At 47.5% G+C, this 19,359-nt stretch overlaps 1 protein-coding gene across 1 annotated transcript in view; it reads right to left on the reverse strand.

Annotated features, from left to right (window-relative positions):
- Positions 1 to 19,359, reverse strand: part of IMPG1 (interphotoreceptor matrix proteoglycan 1) — a 1,638,967-nt gene that overhangs the window by 1,053,956 nt on the left and 565,652 nt on the right. Inside the window, exon 4 of the mRNA XM_085609628.1 lies at positions 8,696 to 8,724. Coding sequence (XP_085465754.1) covers positions 8,696 to 8,724 — 29 coding nt within the window. The remainder of the gene's footprint in view (positions 1 to 8,695; positions 8,725 to 19,359) is intronic.

A 19,359-nucleotide genomic window follows, 5' to 3' on the forward strand; every position in this document is an offset into this window, starting at 1 on the left:
AGATAGAGGAATTGAGTTTAGACTCTGTGAACTTAGAATTTAATAACACACCTTTTAGTAAAGGTCTTTTTAAATTATGTGTTTGAAAATGGCACTTTCAGAAAGTGAGCATTTTCTTGCTTTACCATTCTGTGTAAATCTGCCTGTTTGTGTATTCGCCATCTAGTTTTGGAGAGACAGGAGCTGGGGATGTGCATTCACTCTAGACAGTCAGAAGAGCTTAAGAGCTGTGTGAGGAGTGCTGCTTTTTAGGTCGAGCCTAGAGCCAGCGCGCAAGCGCTGCTCTGCGAGACTTCTTGTGGTTGAGTAACGAATAGAAGCTTCGCCCACTCTCCGCCCATATTTGCCATTGGCTTGTGTCATTGTCTCTCCCAGATGCTGGCGTCTGATTCATCAACAGGCTTGTTAGTCCCTCCTTAGTACGGCCATGTCTTCATTTGTCACCTCCAATGGCGACTGACCCCTTTACTTTGAGTGTTACACATTCCGAGTTATTTGGACTGTGAGCACTCCGTTCGTTATTCAGTCCCTCCACCACCCGTTTTCCATGCCTTCTCCCACCGCTCGCCCTCCTTTTGTCTGTGCCTTTTCATCCCTGCCCGCCCGCTGTCCATGCCTCACCTCACCCCCCCGCCGTCTGTGATCCATTCCATTTGCAATGCAATAGGTCTTGTGTAAATGCGAGACCTGTTGCATTGCAAATGCTTTTTTTTGGCTGAAAGGGAAAAAACTTCCCCTCCGCCTTCTTTCCCTCTCCTCCTCTTCCTCCCCCTTTCAGACACTCTCTGAAAGTCTCTGGCTAGTAAACAAGCACTGCCAGTCAGCTTGGATAGGAGACAGGCCAGGATGAATACGTGGCCTGGTATCCCAGGCAGGGCGGAAGGGGTGCCGGGTGCTCATTGAGCCACTGGAAATGCCATTCTTGTGCCTCTCGCTCACACACAGCACACTATTTACATAACCTGCCTGGAAGGAGACCTGGGAAAGCTGTGTGAAGAGCGGTGCCCCTGACGTGTGGGGGGTGGGTCAGCCTGCAGTTGCTGCTCCTGTCTGGAGCAGGAGAAGGTCTGGACTGTTCTTCATCTTAACAAGAGAGGGAAGCACATGGAGGGTCCTTAATCCCTCACTTCAAATGCAGGTTGACTGTCTCTGAGTCCTGAGGTAGCACGTGGTCAGTGCTACTTATGCCTATAGGTTCAGCACGAGGATGGTCCTCCTTGGTACAGTGATCTTCAAGCGCATGGGGAGTGCTGTTTTCCTGGAGCAGATCTTGTGTACCCACTCTCCCGCCTGCTGCCTGACCTGACCTAGAGAAACATCTCTCCTTTTCCCTGCAGTAGGGCATCTGGTGAACATGGACCCCCTTCTGCAAAGGAGGACCATGACGTACACTTCTGAGAGGAGAAGGGCCATCCCTTGGCCCCATCTTCCTGTCCGGGACCCTGCTGATAGCTGCCTGGTAAGGACCCCCCTCCGCGCGGACCCCACCAGCCAAGTGGCTGGACTGCAGTCAGCACCTCAGCAAGGGAATCCCTCAAAAGCAGTCCCTTTCGCTCATAAGGCCAGTCAACGGGCGCCAGAGGTGTCTACGCGCTGCCCTAGCCCAACAGGTCTGAGCACGACCTTGGGACATGTTAAAAACAAAATCTGAAGCATGTCTTGTGAGTTTTTCGGACCAAAGTGATCCTGGTAGCGGCTTGTCTCCCCCCAGCGCATTTCTTTTGCACCATGCTGGTCCATACTGGAGACCAATACAAGCGGTCGCAGAGGGTTATCGTGGTGCCCCTCACAGCTGGGGACAGACGTGGGGTGTTCCTGCAATGGAGTGTGCCTAACTTGTTTCCATCACTCCTGGAGCCGGACCCACGTTGTTTCACTAGCGTGATATGGGCAGGCCTGTTGTCGCCATAGAGGTCAAAGTGTAATGTAATGTAATGTAAACAGAATTTCTAAAGCGCACTATCACCCCATGAGTATCCTGGCGCTGACTGACAGTGATTCCTCTACATGCACTTATTTACCCACTGGCTGAAAAGCCTAAACTAGCTCCTAGGGAAAAGAAACATTTTAAGTTTTTTCCTCAACTGAAGGTATTGTAGGAAAGTGTAATCATAGGCAGCTGCACCATGTGGTTGGCGGGCAGCTGCATTCCCCTCTACTGCACATGGGTGATCCGGTACGGATGACCCATTAATACATGACGTTTTTGGCCCACACTGGATTTGTAAATCAATAAAGTTTTGGGCACGCACCACCACTTGGTCAATCAATGTTTAAACAGTTCAAACAGTTGTTGTGTGCAAGCTGGGGCTTCTCTGTCTGGACAGCTCAGCGATTCAAATGAACATCAATACTGCAATTCCCATTGGGAGTTGTCCCCCTGCGCACCACATGATATTACCCGTCGGTATATCCAAATAAATACAAACTCCAAACGAAATTTTGAAGAAAATCTTTAGTACTCCATTTCAATTTAAGTTCATTGAACTTAAATTGAAATGGAGTACCAAAGATTTTCTTCAAAATTTCGTTTGGAGTTTGTATTTATTTGGATATACCGACGGGTAATATCATGTGGTGCGCAGGGGGACAACTCCCACACTGGATTTGCCCATACCTTTGGGATCTTCAAGCAGTTGAAACCAGCCGCAGGACAGGAGGGAAGCCTTCGACGGATGTCCCGCTCATGCAGACACCACCACGTACCTTAATGCATGTTATGGGTGCGCAAGCTTCTCTGTGGGCTGATAGTATCTACTGCATAACTTGAAAAAGAAGTGCAGGTGTGTTCCTGGGTATAACTAAAATACCTACATTTTTGTGCCCTGATGTTGTGATGAATGTTTTCCTCACCTTGCCAGGACCTGCATAGAATGCCCTGAGATTAAGATTTATGTTGTTTTATGCCTGGTGATAACAGAATAATGAGTATCATGTCAGGAGCTGCTTTTACATGTACAGTAATGGTGTTTCTCATGATGTTTTTATTACGTGTGCAACTTATAAGTATTTACTTTCTTGCACTAACTGTGATGTTATGACAATTGCCTAGTGGCAAATTGATTTATAAATTATGTGATTGTGGTGTATGTGTTATATATATTATATTAAATATTTTATATACTACTTTGTGGAGTCTCCTTTGTGGTATATTTTTTGTGTCACTGGTGTGTGTGTGTTGCTCAAACGCTTCACACATTGCCTCTGGGATAAGCCTGACTGCTCTGCCAAGCCATCAAGGTGGCGAGCAGGGGTTATCTTGGATGTGTAACTCCCTAACCCTGACTAGAGTGGTGGGTTCTGCCAGTCTTAGGTGCATACCCAAGCTGACCAGAAACCCAATTTCTAACACTATATTTTCAAAGTAACCTTTTCAGCTGCAGTCAATGTACAAGCAATGTTTTGTATCTACCCATTTCCTGTGCAGGAAAGCCTCTTAAGAGCTAAACGTGTTGGTGCAAGTGGTACTGGTATTAGGAGAGGATATTTTACAATAGCTGCAGGGAAAACAGTTTGATATCAGATTCTGAAATATCTCTATTCTGAAAGCATGAAGCAGACATCTTTACAGAATACAGGTAACTTTGAAGCATCATTGTATCACAGAAGGCAGGGAGTTTTAAAAGTAGGAGTGTTGCCCATCACCTTTGTAAGTTCTCATCAGCTTCTCATCCAGGTGGCAGAGCAAGGCATTTTTAACATTGTGGACTGTAGGAAAACCTGGCTGGTCCTCGTGAACAAGACCATGGGACTCTATACAGTGACAGAGCTGAGTTGTGATATGTGCTATGCTGACTATGTGAGTGAAGTACAGATATGACATGAATAATATTCGATCCAAAGTGTGCATCTTCGGTTATAGATTGACACACTCCTTCTCCAGGATATTGAGTAGGATGTGTACTTATTGAATATGGTGATAACTAGAGCATGAAGCTGTGTCATGTCAATTTCAATAGTGCACTAATTACCCAAGAGCATATCCCGGCTCTTGAGCAGGTGAGTAGGTGTGTGGTCCCCTCAGTATTTACTTGAGAAGTCAGGTCTTCAGCTTATTGCGGAACTCAAGAAGTGAGAAGGAGGCTCTGATGTGTTGAGAGAGGTTGTCCTATGTTGTGGGAGCAATATAGGAGAAAGAGCAACCTCCTGCTCTGTTTTTGTGGATGCAGAGAGTGTGTGCAAGTGAGATTGAGGCAGAGTGTAAGTGTCTGGCGTGCTGGTGAAAGTGTATGCAGCTGTTCAGGTATTCTGGTCCTGTGTTGTGTAGGGCTTTGCATTTGCAGGTTAGAAGTTTGAATTGGCTGCGCTTGTGAATGGGAGCCAGTAAAGCTTCTTAAGGTGTGGTGTGATGTGGGTGTGAGGTGGGAGTTTGAGTATGAGCCTTGCAGTGATGTTCTGGATGGTTTTGAATCTGTTTAAGAGTTTTTTGCAGATTACGGCATAGAGAGTGTTGCCTGTGGGTGAGGAGGTCTTGCATGACTGTCCATCTGGTGTTCTGTGGCAACCATTTGAAGATCTTTTGCAGCATGCATAGAATGTGAAAGCAGGAGGTGTTCACTGCATTGACTTGTGGCATCATGTTGAGATTGTCATCTAGGATGACCCCTAGATTTATTGCCTGGTCCTTGGGTGTGGGTGTTGATCTTAGCTCTGACAGCCAGCAGGTGGAGTCCCATGGAGAGGTCTTGTTGTGGAAGACAAGTACTTCCATATGGCTGGATTTGAGCTTCATGTAGTTGGCTCACAGTCTGTCTATTACCATGGTTACGCAGTTGTTGAAGTTGGTTCTGGTGCTGGTTGTCTTGTCCGTCAGGGAGAGGCTGACTTGGGTGTCATCAGCATAGGAGATGGCGGTGATCTCTTGTGATCAGATGATGTTGGCAAGCGGTGTCATGTATATGTTGAAAAGGGTGAGCTGAGGGACAATCCCTGTGAGACTCCAGATCTCATGTTCTTAGTCTTTGATGTGAAAGGTGGTAGTCTGACTTTTTGGGCTCACCCTATGAGGAAGGAGCAGACCCCTGTGAGTGCAGATCCTTGTACGCCAATCTTGTGGAGTCTTCTGATGAGCGTGTTGTGGGAGCCAGTGTTGAAGGTCGCGGGGAAGTAGAGCAGAATGGGAGCCGCTGTTTCTCCTCAGTCTAAGATGGTTCAAATATTTTGGTAACCGCGATCAGTGCTGTTTAAGTGCTGGGGTTCTTTCTAAGTCCTGAATGAGTGCTGTCTAGAAACTGGTGCAGATCAAGGTGGGTTGTGAGTTGCTTGTTGATGGCTTTCTCAATAGTTTTGGCTGGATAGAGCAGCTGGGAGATTGGTCAGAAGTGCTCAGTTGATTCAGGCTGGCCAGAGGAATCTTGAACAGGGTATAGATTTTAACAACTTTCCATTCATCTGGGGAAGAGGTGAACATGATGGAGGTGCTGATCATGTGGTTCAGAGTGGTGTTGATTAGTGATGTTCCCAGGTTGTCCATTGGGACCCTAAGTGGATGGTCCACATGATTTCCACTGTGTTGTTTCTGGTGAGGGTTGTCCTTTTGGTCGGGCGGTCGTCTTGGATGGTGGTGAGTAGGTTGGAGATGAGTTCTATGGGGTCAGGTTGCTGTAGATATTTTCAGTTGTGTTGTGGAAGAAGTTGGATAGCTTGTCGCAGGTTTGCTGGGAGGTAGTGATGCTGTTGATGGTGGGTGAGGGAGAGGTGAAGTCCTTGATGATCAAGGAAATCTCCCTGCAGTTGTTGGAGCTTCCTTCGATGCAGTCCATTAGCGTTTTTTTCTTGCTGTCCCCTATTTCCTGGTGATAGCTTCTGAGTGCGGCCTTGTAGGTGGATTTGTCAGCCATGTAGTGACTGGCTCTCCATTTCCTTTCTAGCTGTTTCCATTGTCATTTGGCTGCACAGAGGAATCAATGATATTGCGCTCAAGGGTACACAGTCAAGATAAGGAGTTCAGAACTGCTCTGAGTTCTCTAGTGGTGACCTTCTGAAGATAAACATCTGACAAGAGAGGAGAAGAGGAAGTGGGAGACCAAAGTGCCATAGTGATATCATTCCTCTTGTAATCTTTGAAATGAGAATGTCCAACATTAGAGAAATTGCACAGCAATCGTGAAATGCAAATATGTGTACACTACTCAATGAAGGAAGGTCTTTCCAGCCCTTTAGCGGCTGAATTCACTTTCTTATGAAAGAGGGAATGAGGTGCACAGGTGGGGCCACTAAGAGTAAGCACCATTTTGTTTACTGGCAATTGACAGATCTGCTAAGAATCCAAGTTTGATTGAGAACCACCTGTGAATGACAGCCGCTCTTAATGAAAAAGAATATCGGCACACGTTGATGGTGTGGCAGGTGAGGTGGTGTCAGACATGAAAGTAAAGGGGAGGTCGCACACGTTAAGAAGTGTTTGTTTCAGGCGTTCAAAATGAAAAAAAAAAAGTTTTAATCCAGGGTGCATTTTTTTCTGTGCTGAAATTACCTGTTGCCTATGGGTGGCGTGATTTAAGCGATGTTGGTGTATCACAATCCGGCACAACGTCATTTCATCACTGTGAATCCCTCAGCATTTGAAGACTAAGTAGAGTTTGAAGTTAAAGATACGCTCTCCATGAGGACATTTAATTATGTAAGGAGGGATTTCAAATCTACTTTATGTTGTTTTTCCTCTATTCATCTCTCAACGGTGTCACCTCAGGTGAGAACCAGTTGTCACAATTTTTGTTTGTAATTTTCCTTCTCTTCAGTGGCGTGAATTCTCTAGTTATCACGTTGCCAGAGGCTGAAAATATGTGTAAATAGAAATGACATTCAAATTCAATCCCAGGATGTTTACCAGCATCACTCAGTCTTATTAAGAACACTCGCATTTTGTTAATTATATTACTGCGTGAAAGAACTAAGCACATTCAAAGTCGCCGCCATTTATAGTAAACATGCTAATTATATCTGGAATTGTATCTACAGCAACGAGCACAGAACTGGAAACCTTTTTTCTCATGAGGCCTAGGTAAGGAAAATGTAAATGTTGTGGTTGTGCAGATACATGCCAGTTTATCTTGTTTTTACGGTTCGTGCGCGATACAATTGAGTAATATTGGGGGCGACACATTTGTAGGCTGGCATGGTGAAGTGAAATATTTATCAAATGTACATACAAGTTGAATCAGAACTTGACACTGTGCGGCCCTCCTGAATTCGGAACAGGATGTTATGTTAAGTGCAAACTCAGTCATCTTGAAAGCGCCTTGGGGTGTTGCTTCCTCAAATGGCTCAGGTACATTTGAGACTGTCCTCTCTGTTCCCCCTTTTTGGAGCGGTATCACACACTTACCGTGGTTGGCTGTATTGTAATGGCACCTGCTGGCTTTGTATGACTTAGAGGAATGCTTGGTATGATTTCTGTTTCTTAATGAATCTCCTTGTTTATAAATATGAGACGACAATTGGTGTTTTACTTGTAAGCTTCAGTATGCACACGTTTAGTGGATGGTTCCTCGTCTAACGGCTAGAGCGGATGACCTCGAAGTGGGGCTCCTGTGATTCTGGGCAAATCCTTAATCTCCCCATGCCTAAAAATAAATCAGTCTCTCTATAGCGCAACCGGTGTTAATGTAAAAGCGCTCTGATAATTGGGGTCGAGTTCGCCCTATGTACATTTCTTAAAAAATTATTAGGCCTCAATCCCACGTTTTCCCTTCCTCTGCTTCCTCCCTCCCTTCCCTTCAGTTTCCCTCCCCCTTTCCGCCTGGTACTCGCTCAAGTGACTGCGATGCGGATGGATACAGCAGGATGTGATTCTCAAAGAAGTCTGTACCTCATTTCCTTTCTACATGCACACTTGTACCGCCTAAGGACACTAATGCACCCTGGTTGTAATAACCTTATTCCTGCCACTTGTTATTGTTCAAAATCAATAAAAAAAATATTAAGAATGCTACGTGCAGTCATGTGTTGCCTCGGTGCTCAGCCTAGGGGATGCTGATAGGTGAGGGGGAGTCTCACTGAATAGAGCTCATGTTAGTCTCTCACAGTGTGGTAGTGAACTACAGTAATCCTGCTGATTTCTACCTTCCTGTGGTGCGAAGAGTAATCTGAACTCTCTTCTGAGGTACTGAGTGACTTTGTCACATAAGCCTCAGAAAGGAGATAATGTCTTCATATCTATGCAATTTTTCTCCTGTAAGGCTAGCAATTTTCTTAGGAAAATTCCAGTCTGCATTTCTTTCATTATTGGAGCCTTGGATTCCCGCAATTACTCCAGACATTTTATTTTCAGTTTATAAGAGGACAAAGCTTAAAAGGGCTTGGCAACTATGGGAAGTTGCTTGATACTTGTGGCTATATGCCACGACATAGAAGGCATGGCTTCGGGTTTTCACGCGGTACAGGGTAATAGTAAAGGTTTGTAGAGCATATCCCACCCCTCAGTTTAGATATTATAGAATATGCCACCTGGCTTTCTCAAATCTGGTCAGTTTCACCTACAATTATATGTCTTCTAAAGGTGAGGCATAACCTCTGTGCCTCCGAAAAGGGTCATGCAGAGATAGTGGTAAACTAGGGGCTCCAGGTTTGGAAAATGCATTTGCTTTCATTTTCAATGTAATAATTTCCAACAAGTACACAAGAATTTTCCATCCACATAGGCCTTCAAGAGGCGCACCCATAAAATATATATATATATTCATTTGTTACCTACCTTTCTTCGAAGGTCCTCTCTTTTACTCTCTGCAAAAGAGAAAAAAAGCTATTTATTGTTTTGTTGACAAAAACATGCGATGCAAATTTCGTTTTAGTTTGCTTTTTTCCTAATATTGAGCATTTGTATATTGCTGAATATAAATTATGATGCCCAATTTGAAATTAGAAATTTGAAATGCGCAATTGAAATGATGCACTTTACTGTGAAAACATAGATAAAAGGGACACAATCCTGATTGCTGTGTTCTTATTTTTTTATCAACTTGGGGCTCGTATTCCTAACGATGGCAAAACTGGTTATTGCCTTGTAAAAGTTTTATTGCACAAGAGCGCACCTCAGTGGATGCGGCGATCCTCTGTAAACATGGCGGTCGGAACACCGTGATAAAACGTTTGAATCAAACAGTTCCATTTACTGCTACCCATTAAGAGAGGAACCATCTTTTGTTTATATCCCCACAGAGACACTACTACATAGTTCGAATTTTACAACTGCCACTCCTCGGAGGTTTTAGATTTAAATGAGTAAAGAAATGCAAAATCGGTTTGATGGGAGTGAGTCAAGCTCAACGCAGCACACATGAAAAATGCAAAAACGAGGATAAATTCAACATTTCTTCTCGCTTCGCTGGGTTAAGACCAGGTTTTCCCTGGTCTTAATTCTGGCACTGCCTCCTATTTACACCTCCCTTGTAAATAGGATGCAGCATCAGAATCAACGGGTGTTGCGGTGGAACGCCCACTGCAGCACCCATTGCCCTCCCCTTTCCCGCTAAGCATAGTGTTAAATGGGGCCTTATTTACAAGGCAGCGTTAGGCCACATTAGGGGGCTAAACGCTGCCTTGTAAATAAGGTGAAGCCCTTATCGCCACAGGAACGGAACATCACAAAAAGTGACGTTCCTGTGGCAATAGGGGCTTTTACATATGCCCCTAAGTGTGCATAACTGCTTGGCTGTACGTTTTGGCAGGCCAAACAGTCATGTGGCACTTTGCATATTCCCCATCAGGCTACATTACACAGCCTGGTAGGGAATATACACAGACTCCCTGTCCTGATCTGAGCATGCTTCCTGCTGCTGACAGGGAATGGAGTCAGGAAGAGCGGAGGAGAGACGCGGCTGGCGGAAACGGTAAGTGTTTATTTTTAATATTTTCAACCACCGCCCGCCTCCCACCCCCATTCCCTACCAGCCGCCACTGTTTCTACAAGAGGTGAGAACTTTTTAAACTTTTCCCATACAATTGGGCAATGTAAGAAAACTTTGCTCTTTACTAAGATGGTTACATTTTATGACTTTTCCAGAGGCACAATTACCCATCACTCCTGTCTTATTTATTACAACATGAAGTTTCACAAACGTGCAGTAGCTGCAAAGACTCTTTTTCTTGCTGTCACTCAGGCAAAATAAAAGCAGCTCGAAGAGCCACATACTTGCTGTTGCTTGTTGTCAGAAGTCCCCAGGAGTTTTGGCAGAAGGGAAAGGAAAGCATATTCCTCGCCAGGAAAATGTAAATAGTATCAGCAAAGCATCCCACTTGTGGCAGTGCATGGCAACAGAATGGTTGCTACTGCAACACAGAACTCCTTTTTCCTGCTTTAAAACAAGGCCTTTCAATGCACAGACAGAAAGAAAGACAAGTGCCTTGATTCAAGTGAATAGCACTACAACAATCTGTGAGTGACTTCATCACTAGAGTACTGAACAGCCTATGAAAAAAGCAGTGAAGTACTTCCCAATGGCAGAGACATCCCATCCCTCCTCGCCCAGATATCTATTCACCAGGCACCCTTCTCCAGAGTTTTTCATTCACCACAGTGGTCGCACCATCCATTTACCCTCAAGCCCCCGTCCCGCCCTCGGTCCCAGCCCCTTAGGTATTTGAGCACTGGAGATAGTAACAACAAAATGCTCCCTTTTGTTAGGTTGAAGGAAAGTAATGAATAAACACGGAAGGCATCGGCTAATCTCCGTGCACCTAAAACCCCCCAAATTAGCCTGACGTTGTATAAAGTAACTGGCGCTCATGTAAAGCACTCCAACTCCTTTGAGTCGGTCAAGTGTACATTATATAATAATAAATGCCTCACAGTCCCTGGGGGTCTGCCGTGAATGTGCTTTGAAATTAGAGCTTTGAGAGGAGGAAGAGGACTACAGGAAGAGGCAGCTGGGCAGGCGTGCAGTGACATGGGAAGAGTTGGGAGGAATGAATGCTGCTCTCATTTGTCAGGTAGAAGGAAAATAATGAATAAAGAGGGAATGCATCGGCATCACTTAATCTTTGTGCACCTAAAAACAAAAACATTAACCTGACCTTGCGTAAGGTAACTGGCGCTTTTGTAAAGCGCTGCAATACCTTCGGGTCACTCAAGTTAATATTATACAAGCGTCAGAGAAAATGTGATGGGAGTTGCCCAAGCCTTGCCCTTAATTGTGCTGCAAGATTGGGCAGCTGATGGTCAGGTGCTAAAGCAACAAACAGCAAAGTGGTAGGGGTTTGGTGGAAATCCATGCACTTTGAAGTCAGAGAAAATGAAGGAGGTTCCCTCGAAAACAGCGTCTGAAGAGTATGACATTTCATCTTGATACTTGACCGGGACGCAGAGGTTAAGTGACTGGCACTGAAACTGAACCACCAAAACATGCAAACATGAGCAGGAATAACAGAAAAAAGTCCCCCAAATGAACACATAAACACGGAAGTGTGATGTTAACAGTAATTGGGCAGTGATCTTTGGGAGGAAATCAAACTCAACAAGCATTTGCAAAGCAATAGGTCTAGCATTTACGCAAGTTTAAGTTATTGGCATTGCAAATGACAATGTGTTTTATTTATGTTTTAAAAACCAAAACCAATGCCAATAGCTCAAAAACCATTTACAATGCCAATAGCTCAAACTCGCTTAACTGCAAGACCTATTGCATTGCAAATCCAATGTATCACGGACAACGGGTGAGGGGGTGGGGGGAGGGTTGGAGAAGGCACAGACAGCGGGCGGGCGGGGAAGGGAGAAGGCATGGACAATGGGAGGGAGGGTGGGGGGTAAACAAGGCACGACAACAGCACAACAACGGGAGGGAGGGGGTAAAGAAGGCACCAAAGCACGTCGTGCCTGCAGTAAGGGAAACTGAAGGAAGAAAATAGTGCTCACAGTCTAAATAACATGTACTGTGTAACAACTAAAGAAAAGGGCCAGTGGCCATGGGAGGTGACAAATGAAGAGGAGGCGGTACTAAGAAGGGACTAACCAGCCTATTTACGAATCAGAAGCTAGCATATAGGACAGACAATGACACAAGCCAATGACAAATATGGATGAAGAGTGGGCGGGCATCTATTCGCTACTCCACCACAACAAGTCTTGCAAGCAGCGCATGTGCACTGGCTCAGGCTCGACCTAAAAAATACTTGTTAGAAATGGGATTTCTGGTTGGCTAGGGCTTGCGCCAAAGCCTGGCAGAAACCACCACTCTAGTCAGGGCTGGGGAGTTACACGCCAAAGATAACCCCTGCTCACCCCCTTGGTAGCTTGGCACGAGCAGTCAGGCTTATCCCGGAGGCAATGTGTAAAGCGTTTGCGCGCGCACCCAGCAACACACCCAAGGCCCACCACAAAGGAAACTCCACAAAAGGTATTATATGAAAATAGCCTTTGTATTACCAAAACACATTAGATAATAAATACACACTTTACAATGTGCCAACAGGCACGGGCAGAATTTACAAGGGATTATATGTACAGGGGACAGGGCCGCATGGACCACTGTCAGGAATTGGCACTTTTAGAACATAGCACTTAGAACATAGGATATAAAATTAATGTAGCACAAAATAGAAAATGTAGCACACAACCAGTAACTACTGGTAACAGTTAAGTACCACCTACGCAACCCTAACCACCTTAGGAGAATATCGCGCAGGGAACCAGGACCTCACTAGCACCACCTGTACTAGGAGAAAACAACCACCTAAGTATCACAATACCTGTAGGGGTAATAGCACGTTACACATGATGCATCACAACACATTCAGAGGTGTAGGGAAGGAAAACACATGATGCATAACATACATTCAGCGGTGTAAAAACAAGGCACATGACGCATAAAATCACATTCAGAGGTGCAGGTTAGGAACAATAGCGCAAAAATTCACATTAACCACTACCTGTGGCAGTCCCTAGGCCAACTGGCCTTGTCGGGGCTAGGACGCCCTGTGTCTCAATGTCAGGGGGGCCTAAACGTGGCAGCTGCCCACTAAGTGCTGGGCAGCTGGGGAAATACTGGGGCACCACTGTGCCTTTAAATCCAATATGCAGGCCGGGAGCCACCTAGGCTCTAAATATCAGGATTGGCCGGCGTTGGAGCGACCTCTGCGCTCTGAATCAAGACTGCCCCCGTCACGTTGGAGCCTCGGGGCTCTAGAGACAATGCCCCCACACGTTTGGAGCGTCCACGCGCTCTGCAATGGCGAATACTGGCCCCACGGAGCCTCGGGGGCTCAAGACACCAGGAATAATGCCCCCGTTAATGTTGGAGTCCCGCTCGGGGGACTCAGCAAGCTAGGGAGGCCCCCTTCGTTGGAGCCTCACTCGGGCTGAGGAAGCGGGCCGCAAGGAACTCTGTGCGCTGCAGGGGAGGGACCCACGGGGACGCCCGCACTCACCTCTGCCTGAGAGGTGGCGTCTCCTCGCTCGGGTATCTCCTCCTGCAGCGCGGACCTTCCTTTCACCCGGGCCCCCTCCTGGGACCCGGGACTTGGGAGCGGAGCCTGCTGGGCTCCGAACTTCCTGATTCCCCTTTTTTTTTTTTCTTCCGGCCAGTGCAGGAGCGCGGGGTAGGCTCCCGTCGCTTCCTGCTTCGAAGTCCCGCCCACGTACCATTCAGCGTTGCCTGACTTCCTGGGCTTCCCCCGGGCCGGGCTGCAGCGGTGATCTCAAACTTCGGCAATAAGAGGGGTAGGCTCCCTCGGGATCCACACGAATAAGCGGGGTGGGCACCCGCCAACCAAATAATTAAACAAGCGGGGTAGGCACCCGCGTAGTACACGGTATAAACAGCGGGGTGGGCTCCCGCTCGATCTCGGCCAAAAACGGGGGAATCCCTACGTCTGGGTCCCCCCCCTGAATTATCATAGCGCTGCTGGGGCCACAGATAGAGCGCTCCTAGCGCTATAAGTAAAAAGCGCTTCCAGGCTCTTAGGGGAGAAAGCAAGTCCAGCAAAAGTCTTCAGAAGCAGGGGAGCAAAGACTGGGCCCAGGGGCCAGCTCACAGGGCCCTCCAGCAGGGAGGCAGTCCCCAGTGGCGGTCTCTCCTGGTGCCCAGCAGCAGCAGGCCCCTCTCAAGTAGGATCAGCAAGAGAACAAATTGTAAGGGGACACAGCCACTTTTTATACAGTGAAACCCTTTGTCTCAAGGTGCAGGGAAGGGGCGAATCAGTTACAACTGGTTCCTGAGCACTTTGTTTGGCTCAGCCCCTCTCCCTATTCAGAGAACAGGCCAGGGTCATCAGTCGCACCACAGGGGGCGGAGCCAGCATTGTGTGGGGAACACCCAGCCCTATTCAGGACCCAGGTGTACTCCTCCCACCCATCTAGCTGCTGATCTCCCCATTCACCACTGGGTGACTCATACTGACTCTGGGGATTCCCTAGCCCGTCACATGACCTCAACCAGCCAATCGCTAGACCAGGCACACATTTCACACTGCACACCGAAGTGCCCACTTCTAGAAGTGGCACTTCCACACTAGGTACATGCACGCCGCACACATCATCGCACAGCATTTCATCACACGAGCCCGCACATACCAAACTCGAGCCTGCTTACCCCACGCATCAGGAACTACCAGGGACACATACATCCCCCATGCATTCCTATGGGAGGGCAGGCCTATCTCACTACACGCACGCACTTTACCCTGGGACACAGCGGTAAAGTGCGCAGAAACCAAAAATCACTACCACCAGGTCACCGATAAAGGCAAAAAGTTCAGGGGTGAACCTGCCAGAAGGGCCAAGTCCAACACAACCCCCTTCCAGCCAAAACGCAGGGCAGACCAATCACCACCGTGATGGACTTCCCTGCTTGGGGCGATAAAACACAGACGCAGGCCCGCAACGGCAGGGACACTCTCCGGTTTTACGCTACTCTGAATTCACATGGTTCCCTCTGAAAAAACTCAGCGGACCAACTGGACTACTCCCCTGGTACTCCTCAGCTGTCCGTGGCCAGGACCAGGCCCTAGGCCATCTAGGCGCCACTGGTCCTTGCCTAACCACAGAGTGGGGGGTAGTAACCCATGGCACATAACAGCCATTCTCCACTCTACCCCTCATCAGGGCAGTTCTAAACTGCCACTGATCCTCCAGCCTAGGGTCTGTACCCTCAAGCTGACCAAAAGTCACGGGAGAGGCTCTCCTCCCCCTACCTCTTCTTCTAGGGTTCCGCCCTCTCCTCCTCTGAGAGGCGACCCCGTAATGCAATTCACCTACCATCTCAGGACCCCTCCCTGAGAACTGGTCTCCCAACCTAGGGTTTAACCCCTCAGGTTGCACCGGGGTCAGAGGTGGGCTCTCCCACCCTCTGCACCCCCTTCCAGAGTCCTGCTCCCTACCAACTGGGGCGGTACCTCTGGAAGAAGAACCGGTCAGGACACTGGTTACAGTCGTCCTACCCTTCAGGTCAGGCTGATCCTGAACCTGGCCTCCCAACCTCTGGTCTAGAACCTTCGGTTGAATAATTGCCTGGCACTCCAGGACTTCGGGGGACTTACACACCATCCCCCCGAGAGTAACATATGCCTCATATGTTGCATGACAGTCTGCCTGGTGCAGATCTCCCATCCCCTGCCAACCTGACAGTGCGCGAAGATCCCCCAGGACAGACGTGTGGTCACCATGGTCACCTCTAGGAGACTCAGCCCTCCCGGCTGGTTCCTGACCCACTGGCTCCTCCACCGGGGAACACAGCCCCATGCCACTCCCCTCGCTGGACTTCTGTACCCTCCCTACTGGAGCGGTACTGCCTGACACCAGAACCACTGGAGCTCTACTTACAGAGACTCCAGGTTCTCCATACACTAGGCGATCCTCCTCAAGTGGCCTAACAGGACAGCCTAGGCCCCCAACCTGGTGTTCCCTGAAGAAACCATCCAGGCCCTGAGACTGGGTTTCGGGCATCTGGGAACTCGAAGTCACCCACTCACTCCTACTCCACTGAGATAGGACGTGAGCCCCTACACCCCCTCACTACTCTGGGACCTAGCTGGGCTACTCTGAGCCTCTTCCCCAATACTGGACTGGAAGCTACTTGAGCCACCACTGTTGGACGTACTCTCCCATGCTTCATCAGAACCTTGGGCACTCTCCCAACAGTCCGCTTTTCTTGCCAGGGTCCAAGGATCCAAGGCATCACATCCCCACAGGTGTTGGCGCAACCCGGGATAACAACTCCTGAGCCTCTGCTCTTTGAGAACCAGATCAAACAGTTCCTTATAATCACCTTCCGGGTTAACCATCACCCAATCGCACAGTGCATCATCACATTCCTCCACAAACTCCTCCAAAGACTGGTGAGACAGCTTCTTACTGCCCCTGAATTTCAACCTACATTCCTCCTCTCGGGAACAAGGTACCATACTCGGGGAATCTGGAATGGAACTCTCTGTACTGCACTCTAAATCGCTGCCACCACTGGACTCCACCCTCACTGGGGAATCCAGAAAACTACCACTGCGCTCAGGGGACAACTTACCCTCTAGAGCTAATTTCTCTCTGGCAAAGGCCCTCTCAGCCTCCGTCATCTGTTTCTGAGCTAAGACCCTCTCGGTCTCCAGCTTGGCATGCTCTAACCTGAGCTTCACCATGGCCAGCTGATGCTCCATCTCTTCCCTCCTATCTACCCACTCCTCTGGGGACAGGAAAAGGGATGGAGTGCTGCTCCTGACACTGGACCCAGCAAGGGACTCCCTATCTATGGGGTCTTCACAGAGACGTTTTAATGCATGGGCAAAGTGGGCTCTGGCCCAGGGCCCCAGCCTTTTAGGGGGCCCCCTGACAGAGTCAGCAGTATTCTCCAGAGTTTTGCCCTAATGACCTTGAACATTTCTTAAACAGATTGTTTTAAATACTGTTTTCCTTTAATTAATTTTTTTATGTACCTTATTTGTGAGTCTAGTATAGCCACTTCGCAGAGAAATGTTGTGTTTATTTTTCATGCAATATACATAAAAAAGTTTCTTTTAGATCAAAACAAGGCCTTACATATAAGAAATGGGAGGGCGTTACAAAGATTATTTGCAGTAATATTGCTGAGCTGCTGCTGTGTTACAATATTGAAAACACACATAACTATCCCTGAATATTGGATGTAAACACATTTACAGCCTTATTTATGAGAAGTGATGCATGGCTGTGTGAAAACAGGGATGCGTCACTTCTTAGTGCACCCTCCTTGCTACATGATGGATGCGTCATATTTACTGTATGACGCATCATGTCGCATCATGTTACAGATATGTCAGTATTTCTGACGTATCTGTAGGCGCAAAAGTGATGCATTGCTGGGGTGTGTCTGAAAATAGACGCAACTCCAGCAATGTGTCCTTTCACATGGGGCTTGCCTGCGTCAGTCTTACACCTGCTGTGAGGCAGGTGTAAGATATTGAGGCAATGGCGTCCTAGAAGTGGCGCACTGAGTTCTCACAGATTTCAATGGGCCACTTCTACAAGGCTTTTTGCGGGGCAACACCCACCCTGCATACATTATACCTGGTGCAGTTATAATGTGGTGCAGGAGTTTCAAAGTGATGCATCAGCCTAGATGCGTCACTTTGCAAATATGGAGCAACATGGCACATTTTTTACGCTGCCGGTGCGTCACAAAAAGTGACGCACTTGCGGCATAAAAGTGAAGCAAGGCCTCATAAATAAGGTGCTTAGAATTTGAACGAGTGTTCCTTTGCACTGTCAGGGACCTAATGAAATGAAATAGTGTATTTAATAAAGTGCGCAACTACTCAGACTAGAGTGTCCTGGCGCGTGACAGCGGGAGGAAAACATGCGTAAAAGAACCATCAGTTAGTAAAATCCAGGTTTTTAAGTTCTTCCTGAAAGAGAGTAGGTCTGTGGTTAGTCTCAGAGACTCAGGGAGGCTATATTCCACAATTTTGCGCCTAGAAAGCCGAGGGATCTGCCTCCAGTGCGGGCACAGCATTTTTTAGACAGGAGGGCTAGGTTGGCATTGGAAGATCTTAGGGGTCTAGCTGTTGTATAGCGATTAACGCGCTTATTTAGGTAGACAGCTCCTAAGCCGTGGAAAGCTTTAAAGAAGATGGTCCTTGCTTTGAAGTCGATCCGTTCTTTTATGTGGAGCCAGTGTAGAGACTTGAGAATAGGGGTCATACTAGATCTGGGTTTAGGTCTCAGGATGGCTCTGGCCGCCATATTTTGTACTACTTGTAGGCGCTGAATAAGGGATTTGGGAAGATCAAGGTACAAGCTGTTGACATAGTCAAGCTTTGATATCACCAGAGCCTGCATCACAATCTTTGTGCTCTCAAGCAGCAACAGTGGCAGGAATATTTTTAGCATCCGGAGTATGCCAAAGCAAGCGCCAGTTAGATTTTGGATTTGAAAGCGCATGGAGATTGTCTTTTCTATGACAATTCCTAAGTTTTTGACCTTCTCCGTTTCCGCGGGTGGGGATGGCAGATCTTTTGGCCACCAAGAGCTTCAGTCAGAAGTTTCTGGATTACCAAAGAAAACAACTTCACTTTTGTCAGGATTGCACTTCAGCTGATTGATCTTAAGCCAGTTAAAAACCTTTGTGAGGCAAGACCTAATCATTGCCCCGTCAAAGTTGGTTCCTTTTTCACACGTAAAAATCAGCTGAGTGTCATCAGCATAGGAAACAATTTTGGCGCCCTCTTCCTCTACTAGAAATGCAAGGGGGGATAGATATAGATTAAAAAGGGTAGGACTAAGAATGGAGCCCTGAGGGACACCTACATTCATGGCTGGAACCGGGGATGAGAAAGGGGGAGCCAGATGTCCTGAGATCCATTTGCCAAGAAGGATGACATCCATGTTAAGGCTCCTGGATGTTAGCAAGTCTCTCCAGGAGCCTCTCAATTGGGACCGTATTGAAAGCCGCCGACGGATCGAACAGTATCTGAACAGCCTTGCCTCCCTGGTCTAGCTTACCCTTGAGATATTGAGTCAATTCCAGCAGAGCGGACTCCGTACTGTAGTTAGCCCTAAAACCGGAATGGGACGCATGAAGGAGCTTTCCATCTTCAATGTGTTTTTGGAGGGCCTTGTTTACATGCTTCTCTAACACTTTGGAGAGGGCCAGAAGAAGGGAGATTGGCCTGTAGTTGGCAGGGTCCGTCGGTTTGGCTTTAGCCTTTTTTATCAGTGGAAGAATCTTAGCATTCTTCCATAATTTCGGCATGTTGCCTGAGGAGAGGGTAGCATTAAAGAGCTGGTTTACAGTGGGGTTTATGGTGGAAGCTAATAGGTTCAGGATATTCGCTGGACATGGGTCGGTAGGAGAGCCAGACTTAATGCTTTGGAGAAGGGTCAGTGACTCTTCAAGCTGAAACTCAGGGAAAGCTAGTAAAGATGGAGGATCCAAGAGGTGAAATTTGCTATTAGAACTA

Source organism: Triturus cristatus, chromosome 6, assembly GCF_964204655.1.
Source record: "Triturus cristatus chromosome 6, aTriCri1.1, whole genome shotgun sequence".
NCBI classification, from domain to species: Eukaryota; Metazoa; Chordata; class Amphibia; order Caudata; family Salamandridae; genus Triturus; species Triturus cristatus.